At 35.1% G+C, this 15,000-nt stretch overlaps 1 protein-coding gene across 2 annotated transcripts in view; it reads left to right on the plus strand.

Annotated features, from left to right (window-relative positions):
- rbms1a (RNA binding motif, single stranded interacting protein 1a) overlaps positions 1-10,305 on the plus strand; it is a 67,802-nt gene extending 57,497 nt beyond the window's left edge. Inside the window, exons 10-15 of one of the 2 annotated variants that reach the window (XM_062034938.1) lie at positions 906-956; positions 3,471-3,572; positions 4,034-4,087; positions 7,942-8,010; positions 8,347-8,421; positions 8,870-10,305. In XM_062034938.1, coding sequence (XP_061890922.1) covers positions 906-956; positions 3,471-3,572; positions 4,034-4,087; positions 7,942-8,010; positions 8,347-8,415 — 345 coding nt within the window. In that variant the 3' untranslated portion in view covers positions 8,416-8,421; positions 8,870-10,305. The remainder of the gene's footprint in view (positions 1-905; positions 957-3,470; positions 3,573-4,033; positions 4,088-7,941; positions 8,011-8,346; positions 8,422-8,869) is intronic. The other variant, XM_062034949.1, reaches the window with a different exon arrangement.
- Positions 10,306-15,000: the final 4,695 nt, after the last annotated feature.

The following is a 15,000-nucleotide window of genomic DNA, read 5'->3' on the forward strand; positions in this document are numbered from 1 at the left end:
TCTGTATCGTTTTTTGTTTTTTTTTGTTTTTGTTAAATCAACATAAAAAACACAAGATACACTTACAATTAGTGCACCAACCCAAAAAACCTCCCTCCCCCCATTTCTTTCTGTTATCAATATTCTGGTTCCTACATTATATATCAATATATATCAATACAGTCTGCAAGGGATACAGTCCGTAAGCACACATGATTGTGCGTGCTGCTGCTCCACTAATAGTACTAACCTTTAACAGTTAATTTTACTCATTTTCATTAATTACTAGTTTCTATGTAACTGTTTTTATATTGTTTTACTTTCTTTTTTATTCGAGAAAATGTTTTTAATTTTGTTATCTTATTTATTTTTTTTTTTTTTAAAGTACCTTATCTTCACCATACCTGGTTGTCCAAATTAGGCATAATAATGTGTTCATTCCACAACTGCATATATCGGTTGATATCGGTATCGGTTGATATCGGTATCGGTAATTAAAGAGTTGGGGAATATCGGATATCGGCAAAAAGCCATTATCGGACATCCCTAGAGACAACCCTTGTTTGCAAACACGCTTCGCTTAGTTTTGACACACAAGATGGCGGACGTCATCGGAAACCTATCATATAGTTGTCAAAAAGACAGCCAAAAGAGGTCGGTAGATGAGAATAAATGTAAAAGTAAATAAAGTGTATAAATGTAGTCCTGATTGTCAACATTTTCTTCCAGGGCTTGCATGTTAGCACTTCATGCTGAGAGAAATGTATTCCTCTTTTTTTGTCGGTTTACTCTTTTTTTTTCCCCTCAAAAGGTGCTCACACGCCTGTAGCTTAAGATGATTAACATTTGTTCCTTTTTCCAGCATTCACGCAATTGATGTTTTTGACGCACAACACTTGTGGTTTGTCTGTCCTGTCCTTGTGTAGGTGCAGAGTCATTCTTGGGTGGCACATCAGCCATATATCATGCAGCACCCGGTAAGGCAACATGCACTTACACTACACGTGTGCGTGTGTGTGCGTGTGTGTGTGTGTGTTCTTGTATTTTTACCCTTCTTGAGACATGAAGAAGGAAAAGTAGCTTCCATATGAGGAGGGGTGAACCAGTTAAGGCATAAATCATGGTCCCAATACGGAAAACCATTGCATCTAATAGAGAGCCAAATACTAAAGTCCGTGAACATTGCTCCAAAGTCAAGATTTTTTGTTGATTTAATGTGCATACAAAAGTAAACATTGACAGGTGCAAAGGCAGCAATATATGATAAAACAAGACGGCAGCTAAAGAAAGACTTCCCCATTCATAGGATGAACAAATACATTACGGTACTAAGACTATAGTGGCCATTAACAGTTAGCTTCTACAGCTGGATTTCCCCCCTGGTGGTGACATCTATCAAAATGAGGGTGGTCCAAAAAAAGGAGGGGATCTTTCAAATTGACTGTGTGTCGCTTTTAAAAAGTGCTCCCCCTCTGGTCAACATATGAAATAACAAGCGTGTGTAAACATGTGAAGTGCTCCCCCTCTGGCCAACATGTGTAACAACAGGTGTGTGTAAGAAATTAAAATGCGCCCCCTTTGACCAAAATTAACTTAAAAAATAAATAAATATGTATATGGAGACATACTGTAATAACTTTGAAGTAAATAATGACGATTAAAAACCACCCATTTTCCACCACTTTTCCCTTTCGGGGTCGCGGGGTTGCTGGAGCCTATCTCAGCTGCATTCGGGTGGAAGGCGGGGTACACCCTGGACAAGTCGCCACCTCATCACAGGGATATATATATATATATATATATATACATGTGTATATATGTACCGAGGATGTCGTTGTGGCTTGTACAGCCCTTTGAGACACTTCTGATTTAGGGCTATATAAATAAACATTGATTGATTGATTGATATATATATATATATATATATATATATATATATATATATATATATATATATATATATATATATATATATATATATATATATATATATATATATATATACACTACCGTTGAAAAGTTTGGGGTCACATGTAAATGTCCTTATTTTTGAAGGAAAAGCACTGTACTTTTCAATGAAGATAACTTTAAACTAGTCTTAACTTGAAAGAAATACACTCTATACATTGCTAATGTGGTAAATGACTATTCTAGCTGCAAATGTCTGCTTTTTGGTGCAATATCTACATAGGTGTATAGAGGCCCATTTCCAGCAACTATCACGCCAGTGTTCTAATGGTACAATGTGTTTGCTCATTGGCTCCGAAGGCTAATTGATGATCAGAAAACCCTTGTGCAATCATGTTCACACACCTGAAAACACTTTAGCTCGTTACAGAAGCTACAAAACTGACCTTCCTTTGAGCAGATTGAGTTTCTGGAGCATCACATTTGTGGGGTCAATTAAACGCTCAAAATGGCCAGAAAAAGAGAACTTTCATCTGAAACTCAACAGTCTATTCTTGTTCTTAGAAATGAAGGCTCAAACACAAAATTGTTTGGGTGACCCCAAACTTTTGAACGGTAGTGTATATATATATATATATATATATATATATATATATATATATATATACATGTTTACATATATATATATATATATATATATATATATATATATATATATATATCTATATATATATATATATATATATATATAGATATATATATATATATATATATATATATATCTATATATATATATATATATATATACACATACATACACATATATATTTACACATATGTATATATACATACATACATATATATAAAAACCAGTTACACAAAAAATAACTAAAAGCTTACCTTTTTTTATATGTGCATAGTATGTATATATTATCAATGTTGTAAATACAAATCTTTATATATCTAGAAAGGCTGGTCCTAAAGAGGTAGGCATTTTTCTCAGGTCTGAAGAAGGTAAGAAATACAAGAATGTGTGTGTGTGTGTGCAGGAAGTGGGTGTGTTCCTCCAGTCCTAACACACTAAGTCATTACTTGAACTCTGTCTGCTCTGATGACACAGTTAAATTTCCCCCAAATAGAGCAGGATGTTGTCCTTATCAATGGAAACAACGTGTACGTGCATGTTGTAAGGGGGGGGGGGGGGGGGTATTGGAAGAGCCTGGAAGGACTGGCAGGTCCGCCAGCAGCCGTCCTTCTATCTGGATGGAGCAGGAAATGCCTGAAGCAGCAAGTGTCTTGTGACTCTTTGACTCTTCCAACAGATGCTTTGCTCTGGAAGAAGTGTCTGCCCCTCCCCCGCATGTTATTATTGGGAAACACTCCACTCCCTAAAGGCCACACACACACACACACACACACACACATTATGAATGTAACTACTTGGTGTTCTACTGTATCTCATGCAAGTAGCCCAGCTGTGCATCATCTGTGTATCCCATGTCATGTTTGTCCTGTGTCAAGTGGATTCTATTGGAGCAACTCCACCACGTGATCTCCAGTAAAAGGGCTGCCTTCTATTGCAGGCCCCGGTAATGTCGCCCTCTGTGGATCCATCCATGTCACTGCACCCTGCAGCCATGATCACTCAGCAGATGGGTCAGCTGTCCTTAGGAAACACTGGAGCGGTGAGTGCTCCATTGTTAGCATTCAATTATTGATTGTGTCCGTAGTTAACTCCTCATTCATCACAGTTAGTCTTCTTTTAGGTGTCCAAAGTGCAACCTGCAGTTGATTTTCCAGCACATTCTAAAGTACGATTTAAAAAAAAACATGAAAAAGGTGTAATAAAAGAGCAGACAGGTGAAATTTAACGGGAAAAAGTTGCAATGTTCTGTGATGAGGTGGCGACTTGTCCGCCCGAATGCAGCTGAGATAGGCTCCAGCACCCCCTGCGACCTTAAAAAGGGACAAGCGGTAGAAAATGAATGGATGGATGGAAGTTGCAATGTTGACTCGAATAACACAAAGCTGCCATGCAGGCTGTTTATTTTCTTTTAAAGTTAAAGTACCAATGATTGTCACACTCACACTAGGTGTGGTGAAATGTGTCCTCTGCATATGACCCATCCCCTTGTTCACCCCCTAGGTGATGAGGGGAGCAGTGGGCAGCAGCAGTGGCCGCGCCCGGGAATCATTTTTGGTGATTTAACCCCCAATTCCAACCCTTGCTGTCATTCCTCAAGAAATAATAATGCATCAAAATCAATGTTGTTATGAATATTTGACCTATTTAAGGCTACAATGACTTCACATCAAATGTTACACTTTGAAATATTTGTATGGGAAAATATTGCATATTTTGTGCTTTGTTCTCTGACAAAAAGGGATTAAAATGAAACAAAGAAAAATAATAGTAATACAAACTTATAATTGACGGTAGTTCTGAAGTTGATGGAGAGATTTAAGCCTTGAAAGTTAAAAAAAATAAATATATGAATTATTATTAACACTTTTTTTAGTGGGGATGGGCTTTTAGATTGCTCAGAATTCATCAAATAAATAATAACTAATTAAAATTAATGTTATGAATTATTGACCTATTTAAGGCTGTAATTACGTGACATCAAATATTACACTTTGAAATATTTTTATGGGAAAATATTGCATATTTTGTGCTTTGTTCTCTGACAAAAAGGGCATAAAACAAAACAAAGAAAAATAATAGTAATAAAAACTTATAATTGACGGTAGTTCTGAAGTTGATGGAGAGATTTAAGCCTTGAAAGTTAAAAAAAATAAATATATGAATTATTTTTAACACTTTTTTTTAGTGGGGATGGGCTTTTAGATTGCTCATAATTTTAGTATATTTTTTTCAAAGAAATAATAACTAGTTAAAATTAATGTTATGAATTATTGACCTATTTAAGGCTGTAATTACGTGACATCAAATATTACACTTTGAAATATTTTTATGGGAAAATATTGCATATTTTGTGCTTTGTTCTCTGACAAAAAGGGCATAAAATAAAACAAAGAAAAATAATACTAATAAAAACTTATAATTGACGGTAGTTCTGAAGTTGATGGAGAGATTTAAGCCTTGAAAGTTAAAAAAAATAAATATATGAATTATTTTTAACACTTTTTTTTAGTAGGGATGGGCTTTTAGATTGCTCAGAATTTTAGTATTTTTTCTTTCAAAGAAATAATAACTAATTAAAATTAATGTTATGAATTATTGACCTATTTAAGGCTGTAATTACGTGACATCAAATATTACACTTTGAAATATTTTTATGGGAAAATATTGCACATTTTGTGCTTTGTTCTCTGACAAAAAGGGCATAAAATAAAACAAAGAAAAATAATAGTAATACAAACTTATAATTGACGGTAGTTCTGAAGTTGATGGAGAGATTTAAGCCTTGAAAGTTAAAAAAAATAAATATATGAATTATTTTTAACACTTTTTTTAGTGGGGATGGGCTTTTAGATTGCTCAGAATTCATCAAAGAAATAATAACTAATTAAAATTAATGTTATGAATTATTGACCTAATTAAGGCTGTAATTACGTGACATCAAATATTACACTTTGAAATATTTTTATGGGAAAATATTGCATATTTTGTGTGTTTACTTTGTAAAAAACTGACAAAAAGGGCTTACAAAAAAACAAACAGAAGTAATAATAATAAAAACGAATAATTGACGGTAGTTCTGAAGTTGATTGAGAGATTTAAGCCTTGAAAGTAAAAAATATAAATAAATGTATGAATTATTTTTAACACTTCTCTCTCAGAATATTAGAGTATATATATTTTTAAACTGATTGTTCAAGAAATAATAATGAATCAAAATCAATGTTGTTATGAATTATTGACATATTTAAGGCTCCAATGACTTCACATCAAATATTACACTTTAAAATACTTTCTGTAGAAAATATGTCATGTTTGGTGTGTTTGACATATGAAAAAAAAGGTTTCTTTAACACAAAAAGGATAAAAAAGATAATAAAAATGTAAAAAAAACTTGAGACTTCAGCCTTGAAAGTGTTAAAAATAAGTCATACATTTTTTTTTTTACTATCAGCCCTTTTGGATCAGAAATAATTTTAGTGGGATTTAAATTAAAAAGTGTAATAAAAGAGCAAACAGGTGAAATTGAACAAGAACAAATTGCCATGTTGACTCTAATAACACAAAACTGCCATGCAGGCTGTTTGTTTTCTTTTAAACTGTCATTGCTCAAGAAATAATAATGCATCAAAATCAATGTTGTTATGAATGATTGACATACTTCATGCTCCAATGACTTCACATCAAATATTACACTTTGAAATACTTTCTGGAGAAAACATTGCATATTTTGTGTGTTTGCTATGTGAAATAAGTGTTCTTTCACAACAAAAGCATGAAACAGACATAAAACAAAAAGATGAATAAAAAAATAATAAAAATGACTGACAGATCTGAAGTTGATCTACAGAGTTGAGAGTTAAAAGTAAAAAAAAATGTATGACTTATTTTTAACACTAAAAGCACTTCTGGATCACCAATCATTTTACTGTCATTGCTCAAGAAATAATAATGAATTATGGACGTATTTAAGGCTCCAATTACTTTTAAGTCCATAAGCAATTTTAGGGCTGCTGAAAAATATGGTTTTACATCTGAATTGCTGTTCTCATTTATTCCAATTCACATTCCATTCATAATTCATTAATTTGATTATTTTCTATTTTCAAGACATTTTTTCTGGCCATCTGCGGCTTTCTCTACTTGCACGCCTACGTCATACGTCAGCACCCATGAGGAGATTTTATAACCTGTAACATGTTTTTAAAAGGTCTTTTTATCAATATTATATCAAATATTATATCATAAGTATTGGTTTGAATCAAACATCGTGTTGAGTCAATAATCAATTCTGAATCCAATCATCACCCCCAGAATTGAAAGGGATGGTGAGTTGTTGTAAGATTCACATCAATTAACAATTTGTACATTAAACAATGTGATTATCCAATGCATGGTGTAATAATATTATTAGACGATTATACATTAATATTCATAAATATTCACTGTTACGGACGACCCTTTGAGGGTGGCCATAACTCTGATGTCACCCTCAATAGAAAACAAGTTGTTGTTATCCTGTTAACTTTGACAGCCCTATTCAATATATATATGTATATACCTGTATATATACATATATATATATATATATATATATATATATATATATATATATGTGTATGTATATATATATGTATATATATATATATATATATATATATATATATATATATATATATATATATATATATATATATATATATATATATATATATATATATATATATATATATATATATATATATGTGTATATATATATATATGTATATATATATATATATGTATATATATATATATGTATATATATATATATGTATATGTATGTGTATATATATATGTGTATATATATATATGTATGTGTATATATATGTGTATATATATATATATGTATATATATATATATGTATGTATATATATGTGTATATACAGTATATATGTATATATATATGTATGTATATATATGTATGTATATATGTATGTAAAAATATACATGTATATATACATACTGTATATATGTATACATATATATATTTATGTGTATATGTATATATATATGTGTATTTATAATGTGTGTATATATGTACAGTACATGTGTACATATATATGTATATATGTGTATATATGTATATATGTGTATATATGTATACTGTATATGTGTGTATATATATATATATATAGGTAAATGTGTATGTATATATGTATATGCATATATATGTGTGTATATATTAATGTGTATATATGTGTGTGTGTGTATATATGTAAAAAAACACACACACATATATATATATATATATATATATATATATATATATATATATATATATATATATATATATATGTGTGTGTGTGTGTGTGTGTGTATGTACAGTATATAGAGAGAAGATAACATGATGATGTTGATATAATTCCAGTACATTGCTGCCAACGCGGGGGTTCAAGGTGCTTACCTGCCACAGTATACTTCCCTGCCTGCACCAGCGGTACGTTGACTTTAACACTTCAACATCTTCTTCAAGCAGCACATTCTACTTCAGCACCTTTTTCACCTTCACCAACAAATAGGCTTGTGCTGCAAAACATTTTGTTTGCGCCATTGCAGCTTTTTTAAAGTATTATTGTTTTCTGATTTCATGTTATTGACGTGTAATTAACATGTTATTAATCATGTCAACATCTCCCCAAACTTGTCCTATTTGTTTGTGCTGCAAACATCTTCACTTGTGCCCTTGCAGCTTTGAAATGACTCACCTTTTCAAGCCAGAATTGACCATCATTTTTCTACCGTGTTGAATGACTAAACATGTTTTGGTTTCCAGGAGAACAACACGCCCCAGCAGGTGGATTCTTCCAACAACTCCTCCCCTTACAGTCAGCTCAGCAAGTAACCACAGGTACAGTAAATAATGATGACATTACCAGGGAATTAATTGTTCAATAATCTTCCATTCTTATCAGTCACATGATCTACAGTCATGTACGACATATGACACATGACGCATGTACGTACAAAGTATGACCCTAAACACATCTTTGGAATCTATTCTTGGACATTTGAAAGTGATTCAGAGTCATAATAGATAGTACTTTATTGATTCCTTCAGGAGAGTTCCCTCAGGAAAATTTAAAATGAATAAGAAAATTTAAAATAAATAAGAATCATGATTCAGATGCAAACAGATTGATTTAGTGGTGAAAACATGAATATTTGAAAGTGATTCAGAGTCATAATGAATAAGAATCATGATTCAGATGCAAACCGAGGAACATTTGAGAGTGGTTGTGTTTCCATCACAGTCCTGGAAAGAGAAACATCAGGAAGAAAGTTGTGCTGTGTTTCAGGCGGGCTGACGGGCGGCGAGCGATGACATCAGCCTCTCTCTGATTGGACCACACACAAACTGTTTTGCACAGCCCGACGCTTGTGTTGGAAAAGCCAGAACAGAAAAGGAGGAGAGTGACAAGAGCAGAAAAGGAGGACAAGAGCAGAAAAGGAGGAGAGGAGCATAAAAGGAGGACAAGAGCATAAAAGGAGGACAGTGACAAAAACAAAGAGCACTGCATCAGTTGTCTAATCACACAAAAGCAACACAAATAGATTTATTTTGATAAGAAACAACAACAACGTGCTCTTCATCCTTTTCTCTTTTTTCAAGAAGGATTCTCCAACAAAAATTCCAGAGGACACGCCCCCTCCTCCTCTTCCTCCCCCCCACAGTATGATGTGATTTTTAATGCATGAGCCCCCCCCCCCTCCCCTCCCCTCCCCCACCCAGGTTTTATGCTTTTCTACTTCCTTGACGTGTGAGCTCCATGCAGACTCCATGCGGGTGCAGATCCACGATTAGAAGGTGCCTTCCTCCACCAACATCTTCCAACTCCAGATCAGGTGTCATCTCTCCTCAGTGATGGCTCTCCACATGCTGGTAGCAATAATGGAGTCCACCTGCAATACAACACAAACTCAACTCAGAGAGAAATTTACTCCTCCCCCCCCCCCCCCTTCTCTTTGCTTTTTTTGTTTTTGTTTCTCTTTTTGGAATAAGACGAAGCTTTTCCTGTCTGGGCTGCGCTTTGTTGACCTTCTAGAAGTTCCTCTCGTGGCCGCCGATCTACCTCATGGTTCTCAGTCTCACGCCGCTGCTGGCGGGTTTGCAGGTAAAGCCCTCAGCAGCGACGCCGACTACGGAACAAAAAGCCTTGCTCAAGGAGCTGCCGGCTGACTCGGACTTCAACCTTTCGCAGCGACTCTTCTTCCTCCTCCCTTTTTTTTTTTTTTTTAAATTTGTCATGGCTTCTCTTTTTGTTTCCCACTTGGTGACTTGACTTTAGTTTGATGCTCCCGTTATTTCTCCTCTTCCTCACTTATTGGAGGGCAAACTTCACTTGCTTATGCAAAAAAAGGAAAAAGATTTGAAGGCGTGACAAGACTAGAGATGTCCGATAATAGCGGAAATTATCGGTATCGTTTTTTTAAAAATTATTGGTATCGTTTTTTTGTTTGTTTGTTTGTTTTTTTTAAATTAAATCCACATAAAAAACACAAGATACACTTACAATTAGTGCACCAACCCAAAAAAACTCCCCCATTTACACTCATTCACACAAAAGTAGGGATGTCCGATAATGGCTTTTTGCCGATTTCCGATATTCCGATATTGTCCAACTCTTTTAATTACCTATACCGATATCAACCGATATATACAGTCGTGGAATTAACACATTATTATGCCTAATTTGGACAACCAGGTATGGTGAAGATAAGGTACTTTTTTTTAAAAATTATAAAATAAAATAAGATCAATAAATTAAAAACATTTTCTTGAATAAAAAAGAAAGTAAAACAATATAAAAACAGTTACATAGAAACTAGTAATGAATGAAAATGAGTAAAATTAACTGTTAAAGGTTAGTACTATTAGTGGAGCAGCAGCACGCACAATCATGTGTGCTTACGGACTGTATCCCTTGCAGACTGTATTGATATATATTGCTATATAATGCTTACGGACTGTATCCCTTGCAGACTGTATTGATATATATTGATATATAATGCTTACGGACTGTATCCCTTGCAGACTGTATTGATATATATTGATATATAATGTAGGAAGCAGAATATTGATAACAGAAAGAAATGGGGGGAGTGAGGTTTTTTGGGTTGGTGCACTAATTGTAAGTGTATCTTGTGTTTTTTATGTTGATTTAATTAAAAAAAAACAAAAAAAAACGATACAGATAATAAAAAAAACGATACCGATAATTTCCGATAGTACATTTTAACGCATTTATCGGACGATAATCGGACATCCCTACACAAAAGGGTTGTTTCTTTCTGTTATTAATATTCTGCTTCCTACATTATATATCAATATATATCAATACAGTCTGCAAGGGATACAGTCCGTAAGCACACATGATTGTGCGTGCTGCTGCTCCACTAATAGTATTAACCTTTAACACTTCATTTGACTCATTTTCATTCATTACTAGTTTCTATGTAACTGTTTTTATATTGTTTTACTTTCTTTTTTATTCAAGAATTTTTTTTAAATTTATTTATTTTATTTTATTTTATGAATTTTTTAAAAAAGGACCTTATCTTCACCATACCTGGTTGTCCAAATTAGGCATAATAATGTGTTAATTCCACGACTGTATTTATCGGTATCGGTTGATATCGGTATCGGTAATTAAGAGTTGGACAATATCGGATATCGGAGAGAAAAAAAAGCCATTATCGGACATCCCTAGACAAGACGTTTTCACAAGTCACATGACCACGGGGAGAAATGTCTTTTTATGCACACAAACAAATTGTGAACAAAAATAACGCATTTAAAATGTTCAAAAATAGAGAGGATGGAAATAATCAGTAAGCAGGACTGAGCAGTAAATAGACTTCTACATAAGCCCCGCCCACAAGGTTGAAGTCGATTTGGAACAACAACAACAAAACCAGATTTGAATGATTGACAAGACGTTTTTACAAGTCACGTGACTTCGGGGAGAAATATGACATTTTATGCACACAAACAAATGTGAACAAAACTAACAGACTAAAACAAATAAAGAACTGTAATTGAAAAAAAAGCCCAGGGAGGGTGGAAGTAATCAGTAATCCAGACGGACCAATGAACAGACTTCTAACATGTGGTGGAGATAAGCTCCGCCCACAAGGTTGAAGTGGATTCGGAACAACAACAAAAGATTAGTAAAAAATGGAAAACTAAAGTTATTGTTTCATGACAATTTTTGATTTAAGGCCCAAGCTGTTTTTTTACATGCTTTTTTAAAATTGTTTGGGGTTTATTGGACCCTAATTAGAATAAAAACTAAGAATCATCTTTTGATATGATGTACTTAGTCCATAAGTACACAAACGTGTACTTCATGTTTAGTGACATGCTAATTCTTATTTTTACACCTTTTTTTTTTTCCCTTCCGAATTGCATTGCATGTTATACTCTTCTGACACCACCAGATGGCAGTATAAGTGTCCACATAAGTGGCCATAAGACCCCAATTCAGTAGTGTACACCATTTTAGAAATAAGAGATAAAAGGTGCTGTCCACGCATGTGGCCACTAAGACTTTAGTTAAAATGTAAAAAATGAAAAAAAATAAAAGTATTTTGGTTTTGAATAAAAGTATTTGACATTTATTGTTTTGTTTTTTATTTTATTTAGAATTTCAGTATTTTTATTTAAAATGTTTTTTTTAAGTTTGGTATTATTATTATTACACATTTTTTTGTACAAATCCCTTATTTTTTTTTACATTTTATTCCATTTGTGTTACAAATCTTGTTTGAATCTTTTTTTTTTTTAAATTTACAAATCCATTGTTTTTGTTTAAAATATTAGTTTTTACCTTCAAATTCACTATTTGGTGGTAGTTTTTTGTACAAACTGAGTATTTCTACATATCTTTTTTAAATGTTGAATTGGTTACAAATATTTTTTATTTTACAAATATTTCTCCCCCCAAGTCATGAATTATTTCCAAATGTTGTTTGCTGGCGTAAGAAGACACTTTCTCTCTGCTCGCGAGCGGCTACGCGGCGACACGCCCGCTTGGTAGTTTGCTTTGCAGAATGAAAAACATTGTTGATATTAATTGGTGGCCAAATGTGGGAAAAAGTGATTTTTATTGTTTGCTTGCCTTTTCTCCTGGAAGATGAAAGTACTTTGACAGGTGGAAAGAAAAAGTACTGCAGTGTTGAAGTACTACTTCAACACTGATACAATGATACTACTTCAACACTGATACAACAATGATACAATGATACTACTTCAACACTGATACAACAATGTTGAAGTACTCCTTCATGTACACGACAGGAAATACTTCACTGCAAGTCATTTCATGTTCTGCTTTTATTGCTGAGAGAAAACAATCTTGTACATTTTTTATCCTCATTGTTTGCCCTGACACCCGAAACATGACAACAATCAAATCCTTGCTCTCTCCTTTCAAACAATTCTCAATAAAAAACTTCTTTTCTCTGACATTTTCTGCTCCTTCATGGATCAAACTCTCCTTTTTATTTAGATTTCATATCCACGTGCATGTACAATGTGAGATATCATGTGCGATACAAGCGCTCCTGCAGGGTGTGCGATATCATGTGCGATACAAGCAGTCCTGCAGCGTGTTTACATGTGTGTTTGACATCATGTGTGATACAAGCGGTCCCGCATCATGTGCGATACAAGCACTCCTGCAGCGTGTTTACGTGTGTGGTTGACATCATGTGCGATACAAGCGGTCCTGCAGCGTGTTTACGTGTGTTTGACATCATGTGCGATACATGCGGTCCTGCAGCGTGTTTACGTGTGTGTTTGACATCATGTGCGATACAAGCGGCCCTGCAGCGTGTTTACAAGTGTGTGATATCATGTGCGATACAAGCGCTCCTGCAGCGTGTGCGATGTCATGTGTGATACAAGCAGTCCTGCAGCGTGTTTACGAGTGTTTTTGACATCATGTGCGATACAAGCGGTCCTACAGCGTGTTTACAAGTGTGAGATATCATGTGTGATACAAGCGCTCCTGCAGCGTGTGCGATATAATGTGCGATACAAGCTGTCCTGCAGCGTGTTTACATGTGTGTTTGATATCATGTGTGATACAAGCGGTCCTGCAGCGTGTGCGACATCATGTGCGATACAAGTAGTCCTGCAGCGTGTTTACATGTGTGTTTGATATCATGTGTGATACAAGCGGTCCTGCAGCGTGTGCAATATCATGTGCACTACAAGCAGTCTTGCAGCGTGTTTACATGTGTGTTTGACATCATGTGCGATACAAGCGGTCCTGCAGCGTGTGCGATATCATGTGCGATACAAGCAGTCCTGCAGCGTGTTTACATGTGTGTTTGACATCATGTGTGATACAAGCGGTCCCGCATCATGTGCGATACAAGCAGTCCTGCAGCGTGTTTACGTGTGTGTTTGACATCATGTGCGATACAAGCGGTCCTGCAGCGTGTTTACGTGTGTTTGACATCATGTGCGATACATGCGGTCCTGCAGCGTGTTTACGTGTGTGTTTGACATCATGTGCGATACAAGCGGCCCTGCAGCGTGTTTACAAGTGTGTGATATCATGTGCGATACAAGCGCTCCTGCAGCGTGTGCGATGTCATGTGTGATACAAGCAGTCCTGCAGCGTGTTTACGAGTGTTTTTGACATCATGTGCGATACAAGCGGTCCTACAGCGTGTTTACAAGTGTGAGATATCATGTGTGATACAAGCGCTCCTGCAGCGTGTGCGATATAATGTGCGATACAAGCTGTCCTGCAGCGTGTTTACATGTGTGTTTGATATCATGTGTGATACAAGCGGTCCTGCAGCGTGTGCGACATCATGTGCGATACAAGTAGTCCTGCAGCGTGTTTACATGTGTGTTTGATATCATGTGTGATACAAGCGGTCCTGCAGCGTGTGCAATATCATGTGCACTACAAGCAGTCTTGCAGCGTGTTTACATGTGTGTTTGACATCATGTGCGATACAAGCGGTCCTGCAGCGTGTGCGATATCATGTGCGATACAAGCAGTCCTGCAGCGTGTTTGCATGTGTGTTTGACATCATGTGTGATACAAGCGGTCCCGCATCATGTGCGATACAAGCAGTCCTGCAGCGTGTTTACGTGTGTGTTTGACATTATGTGCGATACAAGCGGTCCTGCAGCGTGTTTACAAGTGTGCAATATCATGTGCGATACAAGCAGTCCTGCAGCGTGTTTACATGTGTGTTTGACATAATGTGTGATACAAGTGGTCCCGCAGTGTGTGCGATATCATGTGCGATACAAGCAGTCCTGCAGTGTGTTTACATGTGTGTTTGATATCATGTGTGATACAAACGGTCCTGCAACGTGTGCGATACAAGCAGCCCTGCAGCGTGTTTACGTGTGTTTTTGACATCATGTGCGATACAAGCGGTCCTGCAGCGTGTTTACAAG

The sequence above is a fragment of the Entelurus aequoreus genome, linkage group LG02, assembly GCF_033978785.1.
Source record: "Entelurus aequoreus isolate RoL-2023_Sb linkage group LG02, RoL_Eaeq_v1.1, whole genome shotgun sequence".
Lineage (NCBI taxonomy): Eukaryota > Metazoa > Chordata > Actinopteri > Syngnathiformes > Syngnathidae > Entelurus > Entelurus aequoreus.